Here is a 20859-nt window from a genome sequence, read left to right as displayed (position 1 = left end):
TTTTGATTTCACCTTTCAGTGCTTTCATTGATATTTGCCTTCTGGTCCATCCCTTCCCTTACTGACCTGAGGCTCTGGTTCCCAGCTCCCTGCAAAGCTAGTCTAAACTCTCCCAAGTAGAATCAGCAAACTTTGTGGCCAGAATATTGGTTCCCCTCCAGTTCAGGTGCAAACTGTCTATCTTGAACAGGTCACCCCTTCCCCAGAAAAGGTTACTGTGATCCAAGAACTTGAAACCCTGTCCCCTGTACCATCTCCTCAGCCATTCTTTCATCTGTGCTATTAACCCATTCCTACCTGCTCTAGTCCTTGATGATGTTGCAGAAAAGCAGCATCCAGCACTCCGTGTAGATGTGCTCAATGGTGGTGGTGGGGGGATTTATCCATGATAAACTGGGCTCTGTAGATTAGAAGGGTTTGTAGGATACTCCATTCAAGGGCATTGGTATTTCCATACCAGGCTGTGATACAACCAGTCAATATACTCTCCAGCATCTACAGAAGGCTGTCAGAGTTTTAGTTGTAATCCTGAGATGTGGTTGTAAAATAGAGTGCAAATGAGATGTCTGGAATGGAGGGCTGTAGTTATAAGGGGAATTTGGATAGGCTATATTGACTGTTACTGCTCTGTCGGAGACTGACCTTACTGAGATTGATAAAATTAAAATTTTCACACAGAGGGCAGTGAATAAGTTGCCAGAGGAGCTAATGGAGACAGATACAATCACGATGTTTAAAAAGTGTTTAACAGGTACTTGTACAGAAAAGATATAGGTCTAATCTGGGCAAATGGATTTAGTGTAGATATGATGGTCAGAATGGATGAAATGGGCTGAAAGGCTCATTTCTCAGCTGTACATTTGTGTGTATTTCTGTGCATTTCTGTGCTGTACATTTCTGTACACATTTCTGTACATTTCTGTGTACATTTCTGTACATTTCTGTGTACATTTATGAGCTGTACATTTCTGTACATTTCTGTACACTTCTGTGCTGTACATATCTGTGTTCATTTCTGAGCTGTACATTTTGTGATGTACATTTGTACATTTTTGTGTACTTTAGCACTCTTGTTTGGGTGGATGCTGCGTGCTGTGTCCCCTGTGTAATATCAGTACCCCGAAATAACATTCAGTTCACAATGTGCGGTTAAACGATTAAGATTTTATATTTAAGTATAAGTTTAGTAGAGAAACAAAAGAAAAGGAAAACAAATAAAATTGCGCCAATAATCTCATAAACATGTCCAGTGCACAAATGTTGGAGCTCATGGAGTCCCTTTCACTGATCCTTCCTCGCTCATCGTTGACCCCTGGGCTCCCTCCCCGAGCCCAGGCCCAGCAGGTCCGGCAACTGTCTCCTCAAGCCACGTCTTCTCGCTTCATCCTCCTCGCGCCTTCTCCCCCAAGCCCGTGCAAACTAACAGCTTTCACACAGACAGAAAGAATAACATCATTAGATACTATTATGAGTATGAATCCTTTGATTAAGGGTTCTATTGGAAGAACTTATAATTTATTATTACAATGGGATAAGCGTCCTTTGTCTAAGATTAAACAGGATTGGGAAAAGGAACTTAATTTGACTTTTATGACAGAGGATTGGATGCGGATATTGAAGTTGGTTAACTCTTCTTCAATTTGTGCTAGCCACTCATTGATTCAATTTAAAATTGTACATCGTTATCATTTGACAAAGGAGAGACTTTCTAAAATCTTTCCTAATGTTGATAGTCATTGTGATAGATGTAAAACTGAGATAGCTACACTGACACATATGTTTTGGTCTTGTTCTATATTGGAATAGTTCTGGAAGTCGGTTTTCTCAACAATTTCTAAAGCACTTAAAATTAATTTACAACCTAATAAATTAACTGTGCTTTTTGGAATAGTTCCTCAAAATATTCATGGTATTTCTGTGTCTGACCAACATGTTATTGCATTTGTTACATTGATAGCTAGGAGGGCCATTTTGTTGAGGTGGAATGATACATCAGGTCCCACTTTGTCACAATGGTTCTCTCAAGTGATGCTATGTCTTAGTTTGGAGAAAATTAGAATTCGAACCTTTGAACCTTTATTTGATTTTGAGAAAAGATGGGGCTCATTTGCTCGTTATTATCATTTGAGTTAATTGATATAATTTTTCCACGATCTAATTGTAAATTCTTTTAGTATATTTATTGATATTTATTTTTAGAAGCTTTTTGTATGATGCATGGCTCCGGGTTGTACACCTAATGGGTTCTCTCTTTTTTTCCTCACTTTTCTGCTCAGTAGGTTTTTTTTTGTTATCACAAAATTTTGTTTTCAATCCTTAAGATGATGGTTTTTTTTTTGAGGCATTGTAAGTGTTGTTACTCATGTTATTTTTCCTATATATATATATACAATAAAAAGATTTGAAAAGAAAGAAAGAATAACATCTATCCCAATTGGTTAGCAAATGAATACAAGTCCCGTTATCACTAATTATAACCCAAACATGCTGCTACAGAGAACATTACCTCATCAGTTAACATTACAGAGAATCCATTTCATTATTAGCCTTAGCAAATAACATGAAACAAGAAACCCTTACACTCTCCCCCCACCAAATTCAGTCATGTCCTCATGACGTCTAAATAACTCACCAACCCTTCCTGCAGACACAAAAACCCAATTCAGGTACAAAACAGTGACATCACTCCCCAAACAGTAGACCTCACTCCCGATTCCCCAGGCACTACATGGGCCAACTTATCTGGGAGTTTCCTAATCCTCTGAGACCTCTGTACACCCTCACCTAACCCTTCAGGGTCAGACACTACTGGGGATACCTCGGAAACAACAGGAATTCTGCAGATGCTGGAAACTCAAGCAACATACATCAAAGTTGCTGGTGAACGCAGCAGGCCAGGCAGCATCTATAGGAAGAGGCGCAGTCGAGGTTTCAGGCCGAGACCCTTCGTCAGGACCCGCAGTCGAGGTTTCAGGCCGAGACCCTTCGTCAGGACGAAGGGTCTCGGCCTGAAACCTCGACTGCGCCTCTTCCTATAGATGCTGCCTGGCCTGCTGCGTTCACCAGCAACTTTGATGTATGTTGTTGGGGATACCTCGGGTCTGCTTGCTGAATCCTCTCTCAATCTCTCACTCATGCCCCTCTGTCTCTCCTTCAGGATCCAGTGACCCAGGCTGCCCATAGCTAGCCCTCCTCCACCTCACCTGACTCAGTGGGAGAAGGGCCAGGAGTCTTCATCCAACAAGGGGAAGTTAGTGAAAGGCAGCATGTACCACACCTCCATCTCATCATCTGTTGAATCCGTATTCTTCCCCTTTTCCTCGATTTGTAGCTGCTGGTTGGTTCTCTCCACGTTGGAGCACTTGGCCTGGACTGCTTCTGCAACCTCTTCAGCCTCCTGTAATCGAGATGACAGCTTCTTCTTGGACTCCTCCAACTCTCGCCACAGTCTCAGCAGTTCTGACTCACGCTTCTTAGCCATCTCAATCTGGAACGCAGTTACTCCACCAGCTTCTTCCACCCGGACCTGAAAAGCAACAGTTAAAGATTGTTCAGCCTCCAGTTTAGTGTTCACTGAACTTATCTCCAGCTTTTTCTTCCTAATGACTTCTTCCAGGTCAACTTTCAGTTTTTCCACTTCATTTAAACTGTCGATGGTCATCTTCAGGTTCCACTCAAGCGTCCGCTTCCCTCTTCCGAGATCTGTCTGCCATTGCTTCATCTCCTTGGAAGTGTAGTCAAACACCCCTCTCTGGGCTCTCAATTTTCTGTTGGCCTTAGTCAGACAGCTTTCTTTGTCTTCCCCAACTTGCAAGACTTCCAACTAGTTCTGGATCACTTCCCCAAATTGCAAGTCTTCCAACTAGTTCTGGATTACTTTCTCCAGTCTCTGCTGGGAATTCTGTCTCTCCATCTTCACTTCAAACTTGATCCTGTAGAGACAGTCACTCATGAGCTGTGACCTTCGCCAGACCTGGCACGTGTCCAGAGAAAGCTTTAACTCTTTAGTTCTCAGCCGCTTCTGCAACCCTGAACAGCCTCGCTTCATATTATTCTGAGGTAGATCCAAATACTAGGAGATCATCCAAATACACCAAAACTCCAAACAATTCCACATCCCCCACCGTCTTCCTCATGCCCCACTGGAAATTTGCAAGGGCTCCAGATATGCCCTGGGGCATCTTTTCGGACTGGAAGAATCCCAGGTCCTTTCAACATTTGGTAAATTTCAATGAGATCCCCAATGTTCTTCTAAATTCCAGTGAGTTCAGGCCCAAAATTGCCAAACACCCATTTGTTAACCCCTTCATTCCCAGAATCATCCTCATGAACCTCCTCTGGACTCTCTCCAATGACAACACAACCTTCCTGAGATAAGGGGCCCAAAACCATTGATAATACTCTGTGCAGCCTGACTAGTGTCCTATAAAGCCTCAGCATTATCTCCTTGCTTTTATATTCGCTTTCCCTTGAAATAAATGCCAACATTGCACTTGCCCTCTTTACCACAGACTCAACCTGTGAATTAATCTTCTGGGAGTCTCGCACGAGGACTCCTAAGTCCCTCTGCACCTCTGAAGTTTGAACCTTCTCCCCATTTAGATAATAGTCCACACTATTGCTTCTTTTACCAAAGTACATTATCATACATTTCCCAACTCTGTATTCCATCTGCCACTTTTTTGCCCATTCTTCCAATTCGTCTAAGCCCTGTTGCAATCACATTGCTACCTCAGCACTACCTACACCCCCCCCCCACCTATCTTCGTATCATCAGCAAACTTTGCCATAAAGCCATGAATTGCATTATCTAAATTATTGACAAACGAAGTGAAAAGTAGCGGACTCAATACTGACCCCTGAGGGAAAATACTAGTCAACAGCAGCCAATCAGAAAAGACCCCTTTTATTCTCACTCACTGCCTCCTGCCTGTCAGCCATTCCTCTATGCATGCCAGTATCTTTCCTGTAATTACATAAGATGGCAAGCATTTAAAGATTGCATGGATGAACTACAACAATTGTTCATCCCAGTTTGGCAAAAGAATAAATCAAGGAAGGTAGTGCACCCGTGGCTGACAAGAGAAATTAGGGATAGTATCAATTCCAAAGAGGTAGCATACAAATTAGCCAGAAAAAGTGGCTCACTTGAGGACTGGGAGAAATTCAGAGTTCAGCAGAGGAGAACAAAGGGCTTAATTAGGAAGGGGAAAAAAGATTACGAGAGAAAACTGGCAGGGAACATAAAAACTGACTGTAAAAGCTTTTATAGATATGTAAAAAGGAAAAGACTGGTAAAGACAAATGTAGGTCCCCTACAGACAGAAACAGGTGAATTGACTATGGGGAGCAAGGACATGGCAGACCAATTGAATAATTACTTTGGTTCTGCCTTCACTAAGGAGGACATAAATAATCTTCCAGAAATAGTAGGGGACAGAGGGTCCAGTGAGATGGAGGAACTGAGCGAAATACATGATAGTAGGGAAGTGGTGTTAGGTAAATTGAAGGGATTAAAGGCAGATAAATCCCCAGGGCCAGATGGTCTGCATCCCAGAGTGCTTAAGGAAGTAGCCCAAGAAATAGTGGATGCATTAGTGATAATTTTTCAAAACTCGTTAGATTCTGGACTAGTTCCTGAGGATTGGAGGGTGGCTAATGTAACCCCACTTTTTAAAAAAGGAGGGAGAGAGAAACCGGGGAATTATAGACCGGTTAGCCTAACGTCGGTGGTGGGGAAACTGCTGGAGTCAGTTATCAAAGATGTGATAACAGCACATTTGGAAAGCGGTGAAATGATCGGACAAAGTCAGCATGGATTTGTGAAAGGAAAATCATGTCTGACGAATCTCATAGAATTTTTTGAGGATGTAACTAGTAGAGTGGATAGGGGAGAACCAGTGGATGTGGTATATTTGGATTTTCAAAAGGCTTTTGACAAGGTCCCACACAGGAGATTAGTGTGCAAACTTAAAGCACACGGTATTGAGGGTAAGGTATTGATGTGGATAGAGAATTGGTTAGCAGACAGGAAGCAAAGAGTGGGAATAAACGGGACCTTTTCAGAATGGCAGGCAGTGAATAGTGGGGTACCGCAAGGCTCAGTGCTGGGACCCCAGTTGTTTACAATATATATTAATGACTTAGACGACAGAATTAAATGCAGCATCTCCAAGTTTGCGGATGACACGAAGCTGGGTGGCAGTGTTAGCTGTGAGGGGGATGCTAAGAGGATGCAGAGTGACTTGGATAGGTTGGGTGAGTGGGCAAATTCATGGCAGATGCAATTTAATGTGGATAAATGTGAAGTTATCCACTTTGGTGGCAAAAACTGGAAAACAGATTATTATCTGAATGGTGGCCGATTCGGGAAAGGGGAGGTGCAACGAGACCTGGGTGTCATTATTCACCAGTCATTGAAAGTGGGCATGCAGGTACAGCAGGCGGTGAAAAAGGTGAATGGTATGCTGGCATTTATAGCGAGAGGATTCGAGTACAGGAGCAGGGAGGTACTACTGCAGTTGTACAAGGCCTTGGTGAGACCACACCTGGAGTATTGTGTGCAGTTTTGGTCCCCTAATCTGAGGAAAGACATCTTTGCCATAGAGGGAGTACAAAGAAGGTTCACCAGATTGATTCCTGGGATGGCAGGACTTTCATATGAAGAAAGACTGGATGAACTGGGCTTGTACTCGTTGGAATTTAGAAGATTGAGGGGGGATCTGATTGAAACGTACAAAATCCTAAAGGGATTGGACAGGCTAGATGCAGGAAGATTGTTCCTGATGTTGGGGAAGTCCAGAACGAGGGGTCACAGTTTGAGGATAAAGGGGAAGCCTTTTAGGAGGGAGATTAGGAAAAACTTCTTCACACAGAGAGTGGTGAATCTGTGGAATTCTCTGCCACAGGAAACAGTTGAGGCCAGTTCATTGGCTATATTTAAGAGGGAGTTAGATATGGCCCTTGTGGCTACGGGGATCAGGGGGTATGGAGGGAAGGCTGGTGCAGGGTTCTGAGTTGGATGATCAGCCATGATCATAATAAATGGCGGTGCAGGCTCGAAGGGCCGAATGGCCTACTCCTGCACCTATTTTCTATGTTTCTATGTTTCTATAAGATTTTATCTTGTTAAGCAGCCTCATGTGTGGCACCTTATCGAATGCCTTCTGAAAATCCAAGTAAATGACATCCACCGCCTCTCCTTTGTCCACCCTGCTTGTTACTTCCTCGAAGAACTCTAACAGATTTGTCAGGCATGATCTCCCTTGACAGAAACCATGCTGACTTTGACTGATTTTAACATTAGTCTCCAAGTACCTTGAAACCTTATCCTCAATAATAGGCTTTCCTAACGACTGAGTTCAGGCTAACTGGCCTATTATTTCCTTTCTTTTGCCTTCCTCCCCTCTTAGAGTGGAGTGACATTTGCAATTTTCCAATCCTCCAGGACTATGTCATCTTTTCCCTCTTTTATTGCTGTTTTAGTTGCCTTTTGTTGGATATTAAAAGCTTCCCAGTCACCCAACTTCCCACTCACTTTTGCTACCGTATATGCCTTTTCCTTGGCTTTTATGCAGTCCTTAACTTCCCTTATCAGCCATGGTTGTCTGTCCCTGCCATTTGAGAACCTCTTCCTCTGTAGGACATATCTATCTTTGGTTCAAGAACCTGATGGTTGATGGGATAGCAAGTGTTCCTGAGGTTCCTTTATCTTCCTGAAGGCAGCAGTGAGAGGAGAGTGTGACCTGGATGGTGGGGATTCTCAATGATGGGCACTGCTTTCCTGCGACAGCATTTCATGTAGATCTGCTCAAAGGTGGGCAGGCTTTATCTGTGATGGACTGGGCTGTATCCACTACTTTCTATAGGCTTTTCTGTTTAAGGGCTTGGTATTTCCATACCAGCCAATCAATGTACTCTCCACTACAAAACTATAGTAGTTTGTCAGAGTGCTGGGTGTCATGCCGAATCTCAGCAAACTCCTAAGGGAGTGGAGGCACTGCCGGGCTTTCTTCATTATTGCACTTGTGTGCTGGACCCAGGACAGGACCTCCAGAATAACATCACTGAGGAGTCTAAAGTTGATGACCTTCTCGAACTCTGAACCTCTGATGAGGACTGGCTCATGGACCTCTGATTTATTTCTCCGGAAATCAATAATCAGAATCAGATTTAATATCACCAGCAGTGCCGGATTAGTGAAAATGCTGCATTACAGAAGGATCACATTAAGCAAAATCAGTGCCGGATTATCGAAGGACCGGATTACAGGTAGTCGGATTAGTGAAGGTCGACATGTATGTGTATATATATAAAAAAGTCAGATTAGTGAAGGTCGACATATATATATTTATACGTATGTGTGTGTATACAGAGCCTTTCAAAAGTATTCACCCCTCCTTGGAAGTTTTCATGTTTTATTGTTTCACAACATTCAATCACAATGGATTCAATTCGGATCAACAGAAAAGACTTTTGTGTCAAAGTGAAAACAGATCTCTACAAAGTGATCTAAATTAATTACAAATATAAAACACAAAATAATTGATGACACAAGTAGTCACTCCCTTTTATATGACACAACAAATCATCACTGGTGCAGCCAATTGGTTTTAGAAGCCACATAGTTAGTGAAATGGAGATCACCTGTGTGTGGTCAAGGTGTTTCAATCGATTGTAGTAAAAATATACCTGTGTCTGGAAGATCCAACTGCTGGTGAGTCAGTATCCTGGCAAAAACTACACCATGAAGACAAAAGAACACTCTAAGCAACTCTGCGAAAAGGTTATTGAAAAGCACAAGTCAGGAGATAGATACAAGAAAATTTCCAAGTCACTAATATGCCTTGGAGTACAGTTAAGTCAATCATCAAGAAATGGAAAGAATATGGCAGAGCAGTAAATCTGCCTAGAGCAGGCTGTCCTCAAAAACTGAGTGACCGTGCAAGAAGGGGACTAGTGAGGGAGGCCACCAAGAGTCATAGGACAACTCTGGAGGAGTTACTGTTTAGTCACTGAGATGGGAAAGACTGTGCATACAACAACTGTTGCCTGGCTACTTCACCAGTTGCAGTTTTATGGGAGAGTGGCAAAGAGAAAGCCACTGTTGAAAACAAAGTCACATGAAATCTCAGCTAGAGTTTGCCAGAAGGCAAGTGGGAGACATTGAAGTCAGCTGGAAGAAGGTTCTATGGTCTGATGAAACCAAAATTGAGCTTTTTGGCCATCAGACATTGTACATCGTCAAAAACACACCATCCCTACCATGAAGTATGGTGATGGCTGCATCATGCTGTGGGGATGCTTCACTGCAGCAGGCCCTGGAAGGCTTGTGAAGGTAGAGGGTGAAGCAAATCTAGCAAAATACAGTGAAATACATCAAAGTTGCTGGTGAACACAGCAGGCCAGGCAGCATCTGTAGGAAGAGGTGCAGTCGACGTTTCAGGCTGAGACCCTTCGTCAGGACTAACTTCCTTCAGTTAGTCCTGATGAAGGGTCTCGGCCTGAAACGTCGACTGCACCTCTTCCTACAGATGCTGCCTGGCCTGCTGCGTTCACCAGCAACTTTGATGTATGTTGCTTGAATTTCCAGCATCTGCAGAATTCCTGTTGTTTGCGTGAAAATACAGTGAAATCCTGGAGGAAATCCTGATGCAGTCTGCAAGAGAACTGTGACTTGGGAGATCTGTTTTCCAGCAAGACCACAACCCCAAGCATAAAGCTAAAGCCGCACAGGAGTGGCTTAAATACAACAAAGTTAATGTCCTGGAGTGGTCAAGTCAAAGTCCAGAACTCAATCCAATTGAGAATTTGTGGCTGGACTTGAAAAGGGCTGTTCACTCACGATCCCCATGCAATCCTATAGAGCTTGAATAGTTTTGTAAAGAAGAATGGGGAAAATTGCAGTGTCCATATGTGCAAAGCTGATAGAGATCTCGGCCCTGTCTTATCTCACCAGTTCAGTCCCTTCCGACTTACATCCGTGACACTTCACACATGCTGGATCTTTTCAATGATTTCAGGTCCCCTGGCCCCCATCTTATTTCCAGCTCCAGATCCATCCTCCACCAGGAGGGCCTCAAGCTCTCAGTTTCTTTCTGGACGCCAGACCCAACCGGTTCCCCTCCACCACCACTCTCCTCCATCAAGTGGAACTTGTCCTCACTCTTAATAATTTTTCCTTTGGCTTTTCATACTACTTTCAAACAAAAGATGTAACCATGGGCACTCACATGGGTCCCAGCTATGCTTACCTGTTTGTTAGTGACGTGGAACAGTCTATGTTCCAAGCCTGCACTGGTGACCATCTCACACTTTACCTGTGCTACACTGGTGACTCCACTGGGGCTGCTTCCTGCACCCGGTCTAAACTTGTTGACTTCATCCACTTTGCCTCCAACTTCCGCCCTGCTCTCAAGTTATCTGGTCCATTTCCAGCACCTCTCTCCCCTTTCTCGATCTTACTGTCTCTATCTCTGGAGACAGCTTATCTACTGATATCTATTATAAACCCACAGACTTTCATAGCTACCTGGACTATACCTCTTCCAATGCTGTTACTTGTAAAAACGCCATCACCTTCACTTAATTTCTCCGACTCCAGCACATCTGCTCCCAGGATAAGGCTTTTCATTCTAGAACGAAGGAGATATCCTCCTTTTTCAAAAAACGGGCTTTCCTCCCTCCACCATCAACACTGCTCTCAACTGCTTCTCTTCCATTTCACGCACATCTGCTCTTACCCCATCCTCCCGCCCCCATACCAGGGATAGGGTTCCCCTCGTGCTCACCTACCATCTCACCAGCCTCCATGTCTAGCACATAATTCTCCGAAACTTTCGCCATCTCCAATGGATTCCACCACCAAGCACACCCTCCCCCAAACTTTCTGCAGGGATTGCTCCCGATGCAACTCCCTTGTCCATTCATCCTTCTCCACTGATCTCCGTCCTGGCACTTATTCTTTCAAGCGGAACAAATGCTACACCTGCCCCTACACCTCCTTCACCACAAGTCGGGGCCCCAAACAATCCTTCCAGGTAGGCGATACTTCACCTGTTGGGGTCACATACTATGTCTGGTGCTCCCAGTGTGGCCTCCTGTATATTGGTGAGACCTGACATAGATTGAGACCATTTCGCTGAGCATCTACACTCCATCCTCCAGAAGGAGCGGGATCACCCAGTGACCACCCATTTTAATTCCACTTCCTATTCCCATTCCGATATGTCCATCCATGGCCTCCTCCACTGTTGTGATGAGGCCACACTTAGATTGTAGGAACAACACCTTGTGTAGCCTCAGACCTGATGGCATGAACACTGATTTCTCAAACTTCCAGTAATGACCCCTGCCCCCACCTTTCACCATTCCCCATCCCTTTTCTCTCTCACCTTAACTCCTTGCCCGCTGGTCACCTCCCTCTGGTGCTCCTCCTCCCTTTTCTTTCTTCCATGGCCTTCTGTCCTCTCCTATCAGACTCCCCTTTCTCTAGCCCTGTATCTCTTTCATCAATCACCTTCCCAGCTCTTTACTCCATTCCTTCCCCTCACTGTTTCATCTGTCACCTGCTGCTTCTCTCTCTCTCCTACCCTCACCTTTTAAATCTACTCCTCATCTTTTTTGACCAGTCCTGATAAAGGGTCCCAGCCCAAAACGTCGACTGTACTTTTTCCATAGATATTGGTGGCCTGCTGAGTTCCTCCAGCATTTTGTGTGTGTTACTTGAATTTCCGGCATCTGCGGATTGTCTCTTGTTAATGACCTATCTGCACAGGATCAAGGCTGTATTTGCTGCCAAAGGTGCACCTACTAAATACTAACTTGAAGGAAGTGAGTAATTATGCAATCAATCATTTTGTGTTGAATAATTATAACAGATTTAGACCAAATTGTAGAAATTTTGTATACACTTTGACACAAAAGTCTTTTTCTGTTGATCAGTGTCAAGAAAGCCAAATTAAATTCACTGTGTTTCAATTTTATGAAACAATAAAACATGAAAACTTCTAAGGGGGGGACGTGAATACTTTTTAGAGGCACTGTACATTAAATATTTAAGAATAGTAGAGCAAAAACAGAAATTTTAAAAAGTGTAGTGTTCATGGGTTCAATGTCCATTTAGTAATCGGATGGCAGAGGGGAAGAAGCTGTTCCTGAATCGCTGAGTGTGTGCCTTCAGGCTTCTGTACCTCCTTCCTGATAGTAACAATGAGAAGAGGGCATGTCCTGGGTGATGGGGGTCCTTAATGATGGACCCTGCCTTTCTGAGGCACTGTTCCTTGAGGATGTCTTGCATACTACGAAGTCTAGTACCCAAGATAGTGCTGACTAATTTTACAACTTTCTGTAGATTTTCTTTCGATCCTGTGCATTGGTTCCCCCCCCCCACTGCTCCACCATACCAATCAGTGAAGCAGCCTGTCATAATGCTCCCCATGGTACATCTGTAGAAGCTTTCGAGTGTTTTAGATGCCAAATCAAATCTCATCAAATTCCTGATTAAAAATAGCCGCTGTCTTGCATTCTTTATAGCTACATTGATACAGTATGTTGGGTCCAGGTTAGATCTTCAGAGATCTTGATGCCCAGGAACTTTAAATTCTCCACTTCTGATCCCTCCATGAGGATTGGCGTGTGTTTCTGAAGTCCACGACTGGTTTAGTCTTACTGACGTCTCTCAGTCTGTGCCAATGCCAGTGAGGGGTTGTGCGCTCTGATGCACATCGGGGAAGAATTTAACCTTGGGCAGTCTATTCAAGGTAAATAGGATGGTGAAGAAGCCCTCATTAAAATGGAAAGTGGGAAGAAAAGATTGACAAGGATGTTACTGTGACTGCAAGGCTTGTTTAAAAGGAAAGGCTGGATAGTAGAGAGAATCAGAAATATCACTGACTTGTGTGACATGAAATTTGATGACAATTGTAGAGTGAAAAGACACGGACAGGAGCAGGCCCTATGGCCCATGATATCTGTGCCAACCATGATAAGACCATAAGATGATAAGACATAGGAGCAAATTAGGCCATTTGGCCCATCTGTTGGGGTTCCATAACTGGCCGTTGTTTGGCACGCCAAAGGTTCGGCCTAAGAGTCCGGCTCGAATTTGGAAGCCTAGGATCTCGGGACTCTGGAGACGGGCAGATTGAGGGTCGGTGTCATGACAGGAGATCCGTGTGTCATCGGGGGAGTCGGAATATCAGCTGTGTGCCTGGAGACCCGGGATCTTTGCGATCTTCAGACACAGAACTCGAAAAAAGCAACGTAACGGGCTTTTAACATCGTAAACCAGCGAGTTGTTTGTTATGTCTCTCCGCTCACTGGGAAAATGGAGACATCCCTTTCTCCCTTATTAGTGAGAGAATCTGCGGTATGTCGAATGCCGGGTGAAACGTAAAGTCTTTGGGGTAACTGCAAGTCTGTGTCTTTGCTATTGCTTTGCTCACACTTGAGTGCTCAGTGGCGATGCCAATGTTTTTTTTTGCCAGTGGGGGGAGCTGCGGGGGGGGGAAGTTTGGGGTTCTAACATTTAACTGTCATTCATTCTTTGGGGCACTCCTCTGTTTTCGTGGATGTTTGCGAAGAAAAAGTATTTCAGGATGTATATTGTATACATTTCTCTGACATTAAATTGTACCTTTGAACCTTTGAATAATGCATTTTGGTAAAAGAAACTGACTATTATCTAAGTGTGGAGAAAATTCAAACATCAGAGGTGCAAAGGGACTTAGGAGTCCTCGTGCAAGACTCCCAGAAGGTTAATTTACAGGCTGAGTCTGTGGTAAAGAGGCAGATGCAATGTTGGCTTTCATTTCAACGGGAATAGAATATAAAAACAAGGAGATAATACTGGAAATTTATAAAACACTGGTTAGGCCACACTTGGAGTATTGTCAACAGTTTTGGGTCCCTTATTTCAGAAAGGATGTGTTGTCATTGGAGAGAGTCCAGAGGAGGTTCACGAGGATGATTCCAGGAATGAAAGGGTTAACATATGAGGAGCGTTTGACAGCTTTGGGCCTGTACTCACTGGAATTTAGAAGAATGCATGGGGCTCTCATTGAAACCTACTGAATGTTGAAAACAGAAGATAAGGTATTATACGGAGAGGATGTCTCCTGTGGTGGGGGTAACCAGAACTAGAGAGCACAGCCTCAAAATTGAGGGGCGACCTTTCAGAGCAGGAATTTTTTAGCCAAAGAGTGGTGAATCTGTGAAATATTCTGCCACAGACTGCAGTGGAGTCCAAGTCCGTGGGCATATTCAAAGTGGAAGTTGATAGATTCCTGATTGGTTGGGGCAACAAGGTGTATTGTGAAGAGGGCAGGTACATGGTTTTGAATGGGATCTGGGATCAACTGTAATAAAATGGCGGAGCAGGCACGATGGGCTGAATGGCCTAATTCTGCACCTATGTCTTATGGACTTGAGGGCATGGCTGCAGAAGCCTACCTGGCATTTCAGCGACACCATGGATGATGTCATTGTTGGCCTCCACTCCATTTTCCTGATGAATATTCCATTTTAGTGAGATTGAGGGATTTGATGGGGAAAGTGAGCATGGTAGGAGAAGTCATGCTTTGCATTGGTACCAACAGTCTATCCAAGGAAAGGGACAAGGGCCTGAAGAGTGAAAATAGGAAGTTAGGAAGGAAGCTGAAAGCAGGACCTCAAGGGTAGTAATCTCTGGATTGCTGCCTGTGCCAGGCTACAGTGAGTAAGAATGGGATGATGTGGCAGATGAATGCGTTGCTGAAGACCCGACCCATGACCAGAGATGAGATATTAGGATTACTGGCCAAAACTTGGTCAAGGGTAATTCAATCAACATCTCTAAAGGAGGAGAGAAGGAAGTCATTTAGGGAAACAGTGCCAGTATTTATGCCTTGACAGCTACAGGCTGGCCAACGGTACAGGTGTCGTGGGTGAAGAAGACTGGTTATGTGTAAAATACGAGACTTAAGAGGAGCACACATCCTGGGGGAGTTTAGCAGTTCCAAAGATAGTGGGCAGTTAGGCCATTGTAGGAGTTGTAAGTAAAGGTAAGAATTGTAAAAGAAATGTTGGGCAATTATGAGTGAGGGGTTGGTGGAATTAGGGGTGAGGGTGACAGTTTCATGAGGAGGGTGATAGGATATGGGCAATGGAAGATCCTGTATTACTTAGTAGCAAGCAGGCCCTGAAATTAGCACCATGGGTCACCTTGGAACCAAACTGGGCAACAGATTGATCTTCTGCAAGGAGATAGTCTATGTGCGTCTTCCTTTTGTAAGCACTAACAGGAAAAGGTGCCTGCCCTTTCCTATCCTGTGATTGAAATCTACGTTTCTTATTCCTCCTCACAAGAGATTTGACACAAATCAAACCAATGTTTAATGGTTTTGAATCTCTGTTTCTACCTTATTTAATAGACTGGCTTTTTGGTAGTAGGAGGCTGGAGTGCTGGAACCCCAGACTACGTTTCCATTGAGAGGGAAGTTGTGGGAAACTGAAGCCGGAATTGCAGGAGGGGAAGAGATGATGGGTTTGGTCACAGCTGGTTCCTGACTGGGAAACTGCTACTGTGTCTCAGAGTTTTATCATTCAGTGCAGGCCTGCCATTTCCCCTGTGGCAGAAAGTGCACCTCCACCCACAGTACACTCACCATCCCCCTCAGTTACAGACATGGTCAGAACTCAGCTACTTTCAGACACAACTTGCTAAGGGTTAGCCTGTTAAAATGAGTTACACAGCTAGTTCACTGTAAGGAATGAAATTTGCTTCAAGTCAAGTAGTAGATTCATTTTTTTTAGCTGTAAAGATTTCTGGTGGTACAGCACAAATCGGCAAGCCATGTGAATCGTATGTTGGTGCATGAAGGAGCCAGGAATAATCCAACCAAAGAACTCTGCAACAACGCACTTCTTGGTGAGTCGAGAGTTCGTATATTGTGTTGCTTCCTGTGTTGTAGAGTAATGGACATCACTGAAGCTCTGAGTGAAGGAGATATTGATTATACATTCCCTGGGTATTAGCTGTCAGTTGTTCAAACAGCAGTGAGTAGCAGAGGGAGGGAGAGGATAACAAGAATAGACGTCAGTTTGCATTTATCCTCATTCCTATCCCGTGATCTATTTAAAACTTCAGTTGGGGACCTAGTCACATTTGACTACAACGTATGTGCTCCCAGAACAAGAGGGCTTTGAGAAATGGGAACATTCTAACCAATATGCTCATTCCATACAGTAATGGTTACCCTTAACAACTTTTCTTTTGATTCCTCCCACTTTCTACAAATTAAAGATACAGTATAGCCATAGCTACTCTCATGGTTTCTAATTATGCCTGCCTTTTCATTGGCTATGTGGAGCAGTCTTTGTTCCAAACTTTTCTCGTACCACTACCCAGCTCTTTCACCGCTACGTTGACAACTGTGTTTGTACTGCCTCCTGTGTCCGTGGGGAAGCTGTCAACTTTGTTACTAATGTCTATCCTTCACATTTCAAACACCGCTCTCTCCTTTCTTAATCCTGGAAACAGACCATCGACTGACATCTTCTACAAACCCACCGACTTTCACACAGCTACCTAGACTACACCCCATCGCACTCTGTCTCTTGTAAAGATGGCATTCCTTTCTCTCCGTTTCTCTGTCTCTGTCACACCTGTTCTCGAGAGGAAGTCCTGCACTCCAGGACATCCGTGCTGTTCTCCTTTATCAGGAAATATGTCCTTGCCTGCCCTACCCCTCTCTGGTTGATGGAGCCCTTCCCCTACTGTTCTCCCAACCAGTTATGATCCTGGTGAAGGATCTCAATATCAACTGTTTATTGATACTGCCTCACCTGCTGAGATCCTCTAGCATTTTGTGTGTATTGCTTAAGATTTCCTGCATCTGCAGGATCTCGTGTCTAACTGTGAGGTGTTGCCTTTTAAGAAGTTAAACAAGGTAGGACACAGTGAATGGTAGGGCTCTGTGCATTGTGGTAGAAAAGGGATCTAGGAGTACAAGTCCATGGCTCCCTGAAAGTGGCAATACAGGTAGATATGGTAGTGAAGAGTGGCAGTACAGGTAGATATGGTAGTGAAGAGTGGCAGTACAGGTAGATATGGTAGTGATGAGTGGCAATACAGGTAGGTATGGTAGTGAAGAGTGGCGATACAGGTAGATATGGTAGTGAAGAGTGGCGATACAGGTAGATATGGTAGTGAAGAGTGGCGATACAGGTAGATATGGTAGTGAAGAGTGGCGATACAGGTAGATATGGTAGTGAAGAGTGGCAATACAGGTAGATATGGTAGTGAAGAGTGGCAATACAGGTAGGTATGGTAGTGAAGAGTGGCAATACAGGTAGGTATGGTAGTGAAGAGTGGCAATACAGGTAGGTATGGTAGTGAAGAAGGTGTCTGGCACACTAGCCTTCACTAGTTAGGGTACTGAGTTATGGGAATTTGGATGTAGCATTGTAGTGGTACAGGATGATGGAGTATCATGTACAGTTTTGGTTACCCTTTTCGCATGGGACTAACTTTGAAGAGGGTGTTGGTCAGTGTGGATGAGTGCTTGCTTCCACACTATATTACTGACCCATCAACTTCCTCTTGTAGTTCGATCTTCACCTTTGTATCACCTGCATTCAGTGGTGTAGCTCCCAATTTCCCAATAAACATCTTTCAGATAATAGGCTGCCTTCCTGTTATTGCCACCAGAGTTGATAGGCTGTCATTCATCCACTACACCCGCCAGGTATTTGCCCATTACTTTGTCCTGTCCAAATCACACTGGCCTTTCTGCATCCTCTCCAAGGCTCAGCCTCCTTCACAGCTTTGTTCTGCCTGCAAACTTGTAGATTTATTTAATTCCCTCATCCAAATCAATCACATCTAATGGTGAATAGTTGTGGCCCAAGCACAGGTCTCACTGGTATTCCACTGGTCGCCGTCTTGGACATCCCGTTTGTCACCTTGCCTCCCTCTCTTGCTCCTGATGTAAGGTTTTGATCAGAAACCCTCCAAAGATTCCTCAAGCATTTTGTATGTTGCTCCAGATTTCCAGTGCCTGCAGTCTTGTGTTTCCATAGGTCACTGCCACCTGTAAAGGACCCATTTATTCCTACTCACACAAAATGCTGGAAGGACTCAGCAGGACAGGCAGCATCTAAGGAGGAGAATAAGCAGTTGACGTTTGGGCCGAGTCCCTCACTGGAACTGGAAAGCCAGAATAGGAAGGTGGGGAGAATGGAAAGACGACAAGCTAGAAGGTGATAGATGCAGCCAAGTAGTTGGGAAAGGTAAAGGGCTAGAGAAGAAAGGAATCTGATAGGAGAGGAGAGTGGACCATGGGAGAAAGAGAGGGAGGTGGAGATAGGCAGGTGAGGGGACGTGGTAAGAGGCCAGAGTGGGGAATTGAAGAGGGAAGGGGAAAAGATTACCAGAGGTTGGAGAAATCCATATTCATGCTATTAGGTTGGAGGCTTCATCATGGCAGAAGACGAGGCCATGGACTGACGTGTCAGAATGGGAAAGGGAATAGGAATTTAAATTGGTTGGCAATTGAAAAATTTTGCTTTTTGCGGATAGAGCTGAGGTACTTGACAAAGTGGCCCCCAGTCTATGTCGGGTCTCACTAACATAGAGGAGACTGCATTGGCAGCACCGATACAGTAGACATCCCCCACAGATTTGCAGGTGAGGTATTGCTCTGGATTTCCATAATCTGCAGTATCTCTTGCATTGATTATTTATTCCTGATGGGTTCCTGATGTCTAACTGGTTCTCTGTCTACTTTAGCACCTTACCCCCAAACTCACATGTTTCTAATTTGAATGCTAATCTTTTATGGGGGATAATATGGAAATCGTTCTGTAAATCCATTACAGTAACATAGTGGTTTGCATGATGTTTACAGCTCAGGACGGAGTTCAGAATTCAATCCCCGCTTCCTCAGTAAGGACTTTGCATGTCCTCCCTGTGGAATACGTGGATTTTCTCCGGGTGCTCCAATCTTCTCCCACAGTCCAAAGACATGCTGTTTAGTAGATGAACTGGTCATTGTAAATTTCCCGTGATTAGGTTAGGGTTAAATTGGGGGTTGCTGGGTGACGCAGCTCAAAGGGCCAGGAGGGTCAGTCCTGCATTGTATCCCAAAAGTAACAAAAAATAAATCTTCTGGCTCTCCATCATCTGTTCTACTAGTTACATCCTCCGTTAGTCTGATCCTGTCATTCTTCAAGTGCACAGCATTACATATTTAATAATGAAATGTAGTGTTTTCACTGATTTAAGGCTAATCTATCATTAGTTTCCTATTTTTTTACCTTTTTTTTTAAAAGGTGTGGTTACATTGGATCCCCTCCAATCTGTTGGAAATGTTCCAAAGAAGTAGGCACCACTGCATCCACTATTTCCTTAGTACTCTGGGAAGCAGATTTGTGGACCCTGGGATTTGTCAATATTTCAATCCCTCCAATTTCCACAGCACCACTTACCTGCTAATACTGATTTAATTTAGCTTGAGTCATAAGTGTGTGTGTGTTCTGGGCCCAAATATTTTACTTATTTCATTGTCAGCTACTTCAACACAGACAATACCAAACATGCCCAATCTGATATTTATTTAGGCAGACATGACAACAATTTATGCAAGTATGTATTCTGGTACTGTGGACCTGAGAGATTAATTAGACCCTGATACCCGGACAACATAGAAGAATACAGTACAAGAACAGGGTCTTCAGCATGTGATGTCTGTCCCAAGTGCCACATCTGCCTGCACATGATCCATATTCCTCTATAGCCTTCACGTTCATGTGTCTATCCAAGTATCCTTTAGCAACACTATCATGTAAATTGGTAAATGGGTAAAGTGAATTATTACTGAGGTACAGTGAGAATCCTGAATTGCACACTGTTTTCATACAGATACATTGAAGAGCTTGGAAAAAGCGACGCAACAAACTTTTAACAAATTAGCGAGTTGTTTTGTTATGTCTCCCCTCTCGCTGTGAAACAGAGACACCTCTTTTTCCCTTATTAGGGGGAGAGAGAGAGCCTGTGGTATGTTGAATTACAGGGTGAACCAGTAGTCTTCGGGGTACTGCAAGTCTGTGTCTTTATCGATGGTTTGCTGCACGCTTGAGTGCTCAGTGGAGGGGCGCCAATGCTTTTTTTTTGCTGGTGGGTAGGGAGGATTGTTGCTTTGCTGCTGCTTGGGTGTGGGAGCGGGGAGTTGGGTTGAGATTCTAACTTGGAGAAAGGCCAATTTTGATGGTATCAGAAAGGATCTGGCAAGTGTGGATCGGGACAGGCTGTTTCCTGACAAAGGTGTACTTGGTAAGTGGGAGGCCTTCAAAAGTGAAATTTTGAGAGTACAAAGGTTGAATGTGCATGTCAGAATAAAAGGTAACGATAACAGGTGTAGGGAACCTTGGTTGAGGCCCCAGTTGAGGGAAGAAAGGAGGTGCATAGCAGGTATAGGCAGGTAGGAACAAACGAGGTGCTTATGGAGTATAAGAAATGCAAGAGAACACTTAAAGAAATCAGGAGGGCTAAAAGGAGGCATGAAGTTGCCTTAGCTGACAAGGTGAAAGAGAATCCTAAGGGATTCTACAGATAAATTAAGAGAAAAAGGATCACAAGGGACAAACTTGATTCTCTGGAAGATCAGAATACTAATCCATGCATGGAGCCAAAACAGATGGGAGAGATCTTAAAAGCATTTTTTGCTTCTGTACTTACTCAGGAGACAGACACATAGAAGTGACGCAAAATGCCATTAACTTCATGGACTCTTAGCAACAGGTGGGGTGCAGGGGGAATGGGGGATAGCCAATGTTGTTCCACTGTTTAAGAAAGCCACTAAAACCAAACCAGGAAATTAT

The 20859-nt window shown here is 44.0% G+C and overlaps 2 protein-coding genes across 14 annotated transcripts in view; one reads left to right on the top strand and one right to left on the bottom strand.

Moving 5' to 3' along the window:
- LOC134356403 (myosin heavy chain, striated muscle-like) overlaps positions 1 to 3948 on the bottom strand; it is a 37368-nt gene extending 33420 nt beyond the window's left edge. The window contains exon 1 of the mRNA XM_063067335.1: positions 3273 to 3948. Coding sequence (XP_062923405.1) covers positions 3273 to 3721 — 449 coding nt within the window. The 5' untranslated portion in view covers positions 3722 to 3948. The remainder of the gene's footprint in view (positions 1 to 3272) is intronic.
- The window catches only part of cbfa2t3 (CBFA2/RUNX1 partner transcriptional co-repressor 3), a 211687-nt gene that overhangs the window by 33198 nt on the left and 157630 nt on the right, over positions 1 to 20859 (top strand). For 5 of the 13 annotated variants that reach the window (XM_063067302.1, XM_063067311.1, XM_063067301.1 and 2 more), the window contains exon 1: positions 15604 to 15907. The exons of 2 other annotated variants lie outside the window; for them this stretch is intronic. In XM_063067302.1, coding sequence (XP_062923372.1) covers positions 15844 to 15907 — 64 coding nt within the window. In that variant the 5' untranslated portion in view covers positions 15604 to 15843. Of the gene's footprint in view, positions 1 to 8074; positions 8272 to 15602; positions 15908 to 20859 lie in introns of those variants that run through there. 6 more of the 13 variants (XM_063067310.1, XM_063067306.1, XM_063067307.1 and 3 more) reach the window with 3 other exon arrangements.

The sequence above is a fragment of the Mobula hypostoma genome, chromosome 14 (assembly GCF_963921235.1).
Source record: "Mobula hypostoma chromosome 14, sMobHyp1.1, whole genome shotgun sequence".
NCBI classification, from domain to species: Eukaryota; Metazoa; Chordata; class Chondrichthyes; order Myliobatiformes; family Myliobatidae; genus Mobula; species Mobula hypostoma.
Note: the sequence above shows the minus strand (reverse complement) of the source record. Positions and strands in the feature narration are given on the sequence as shown.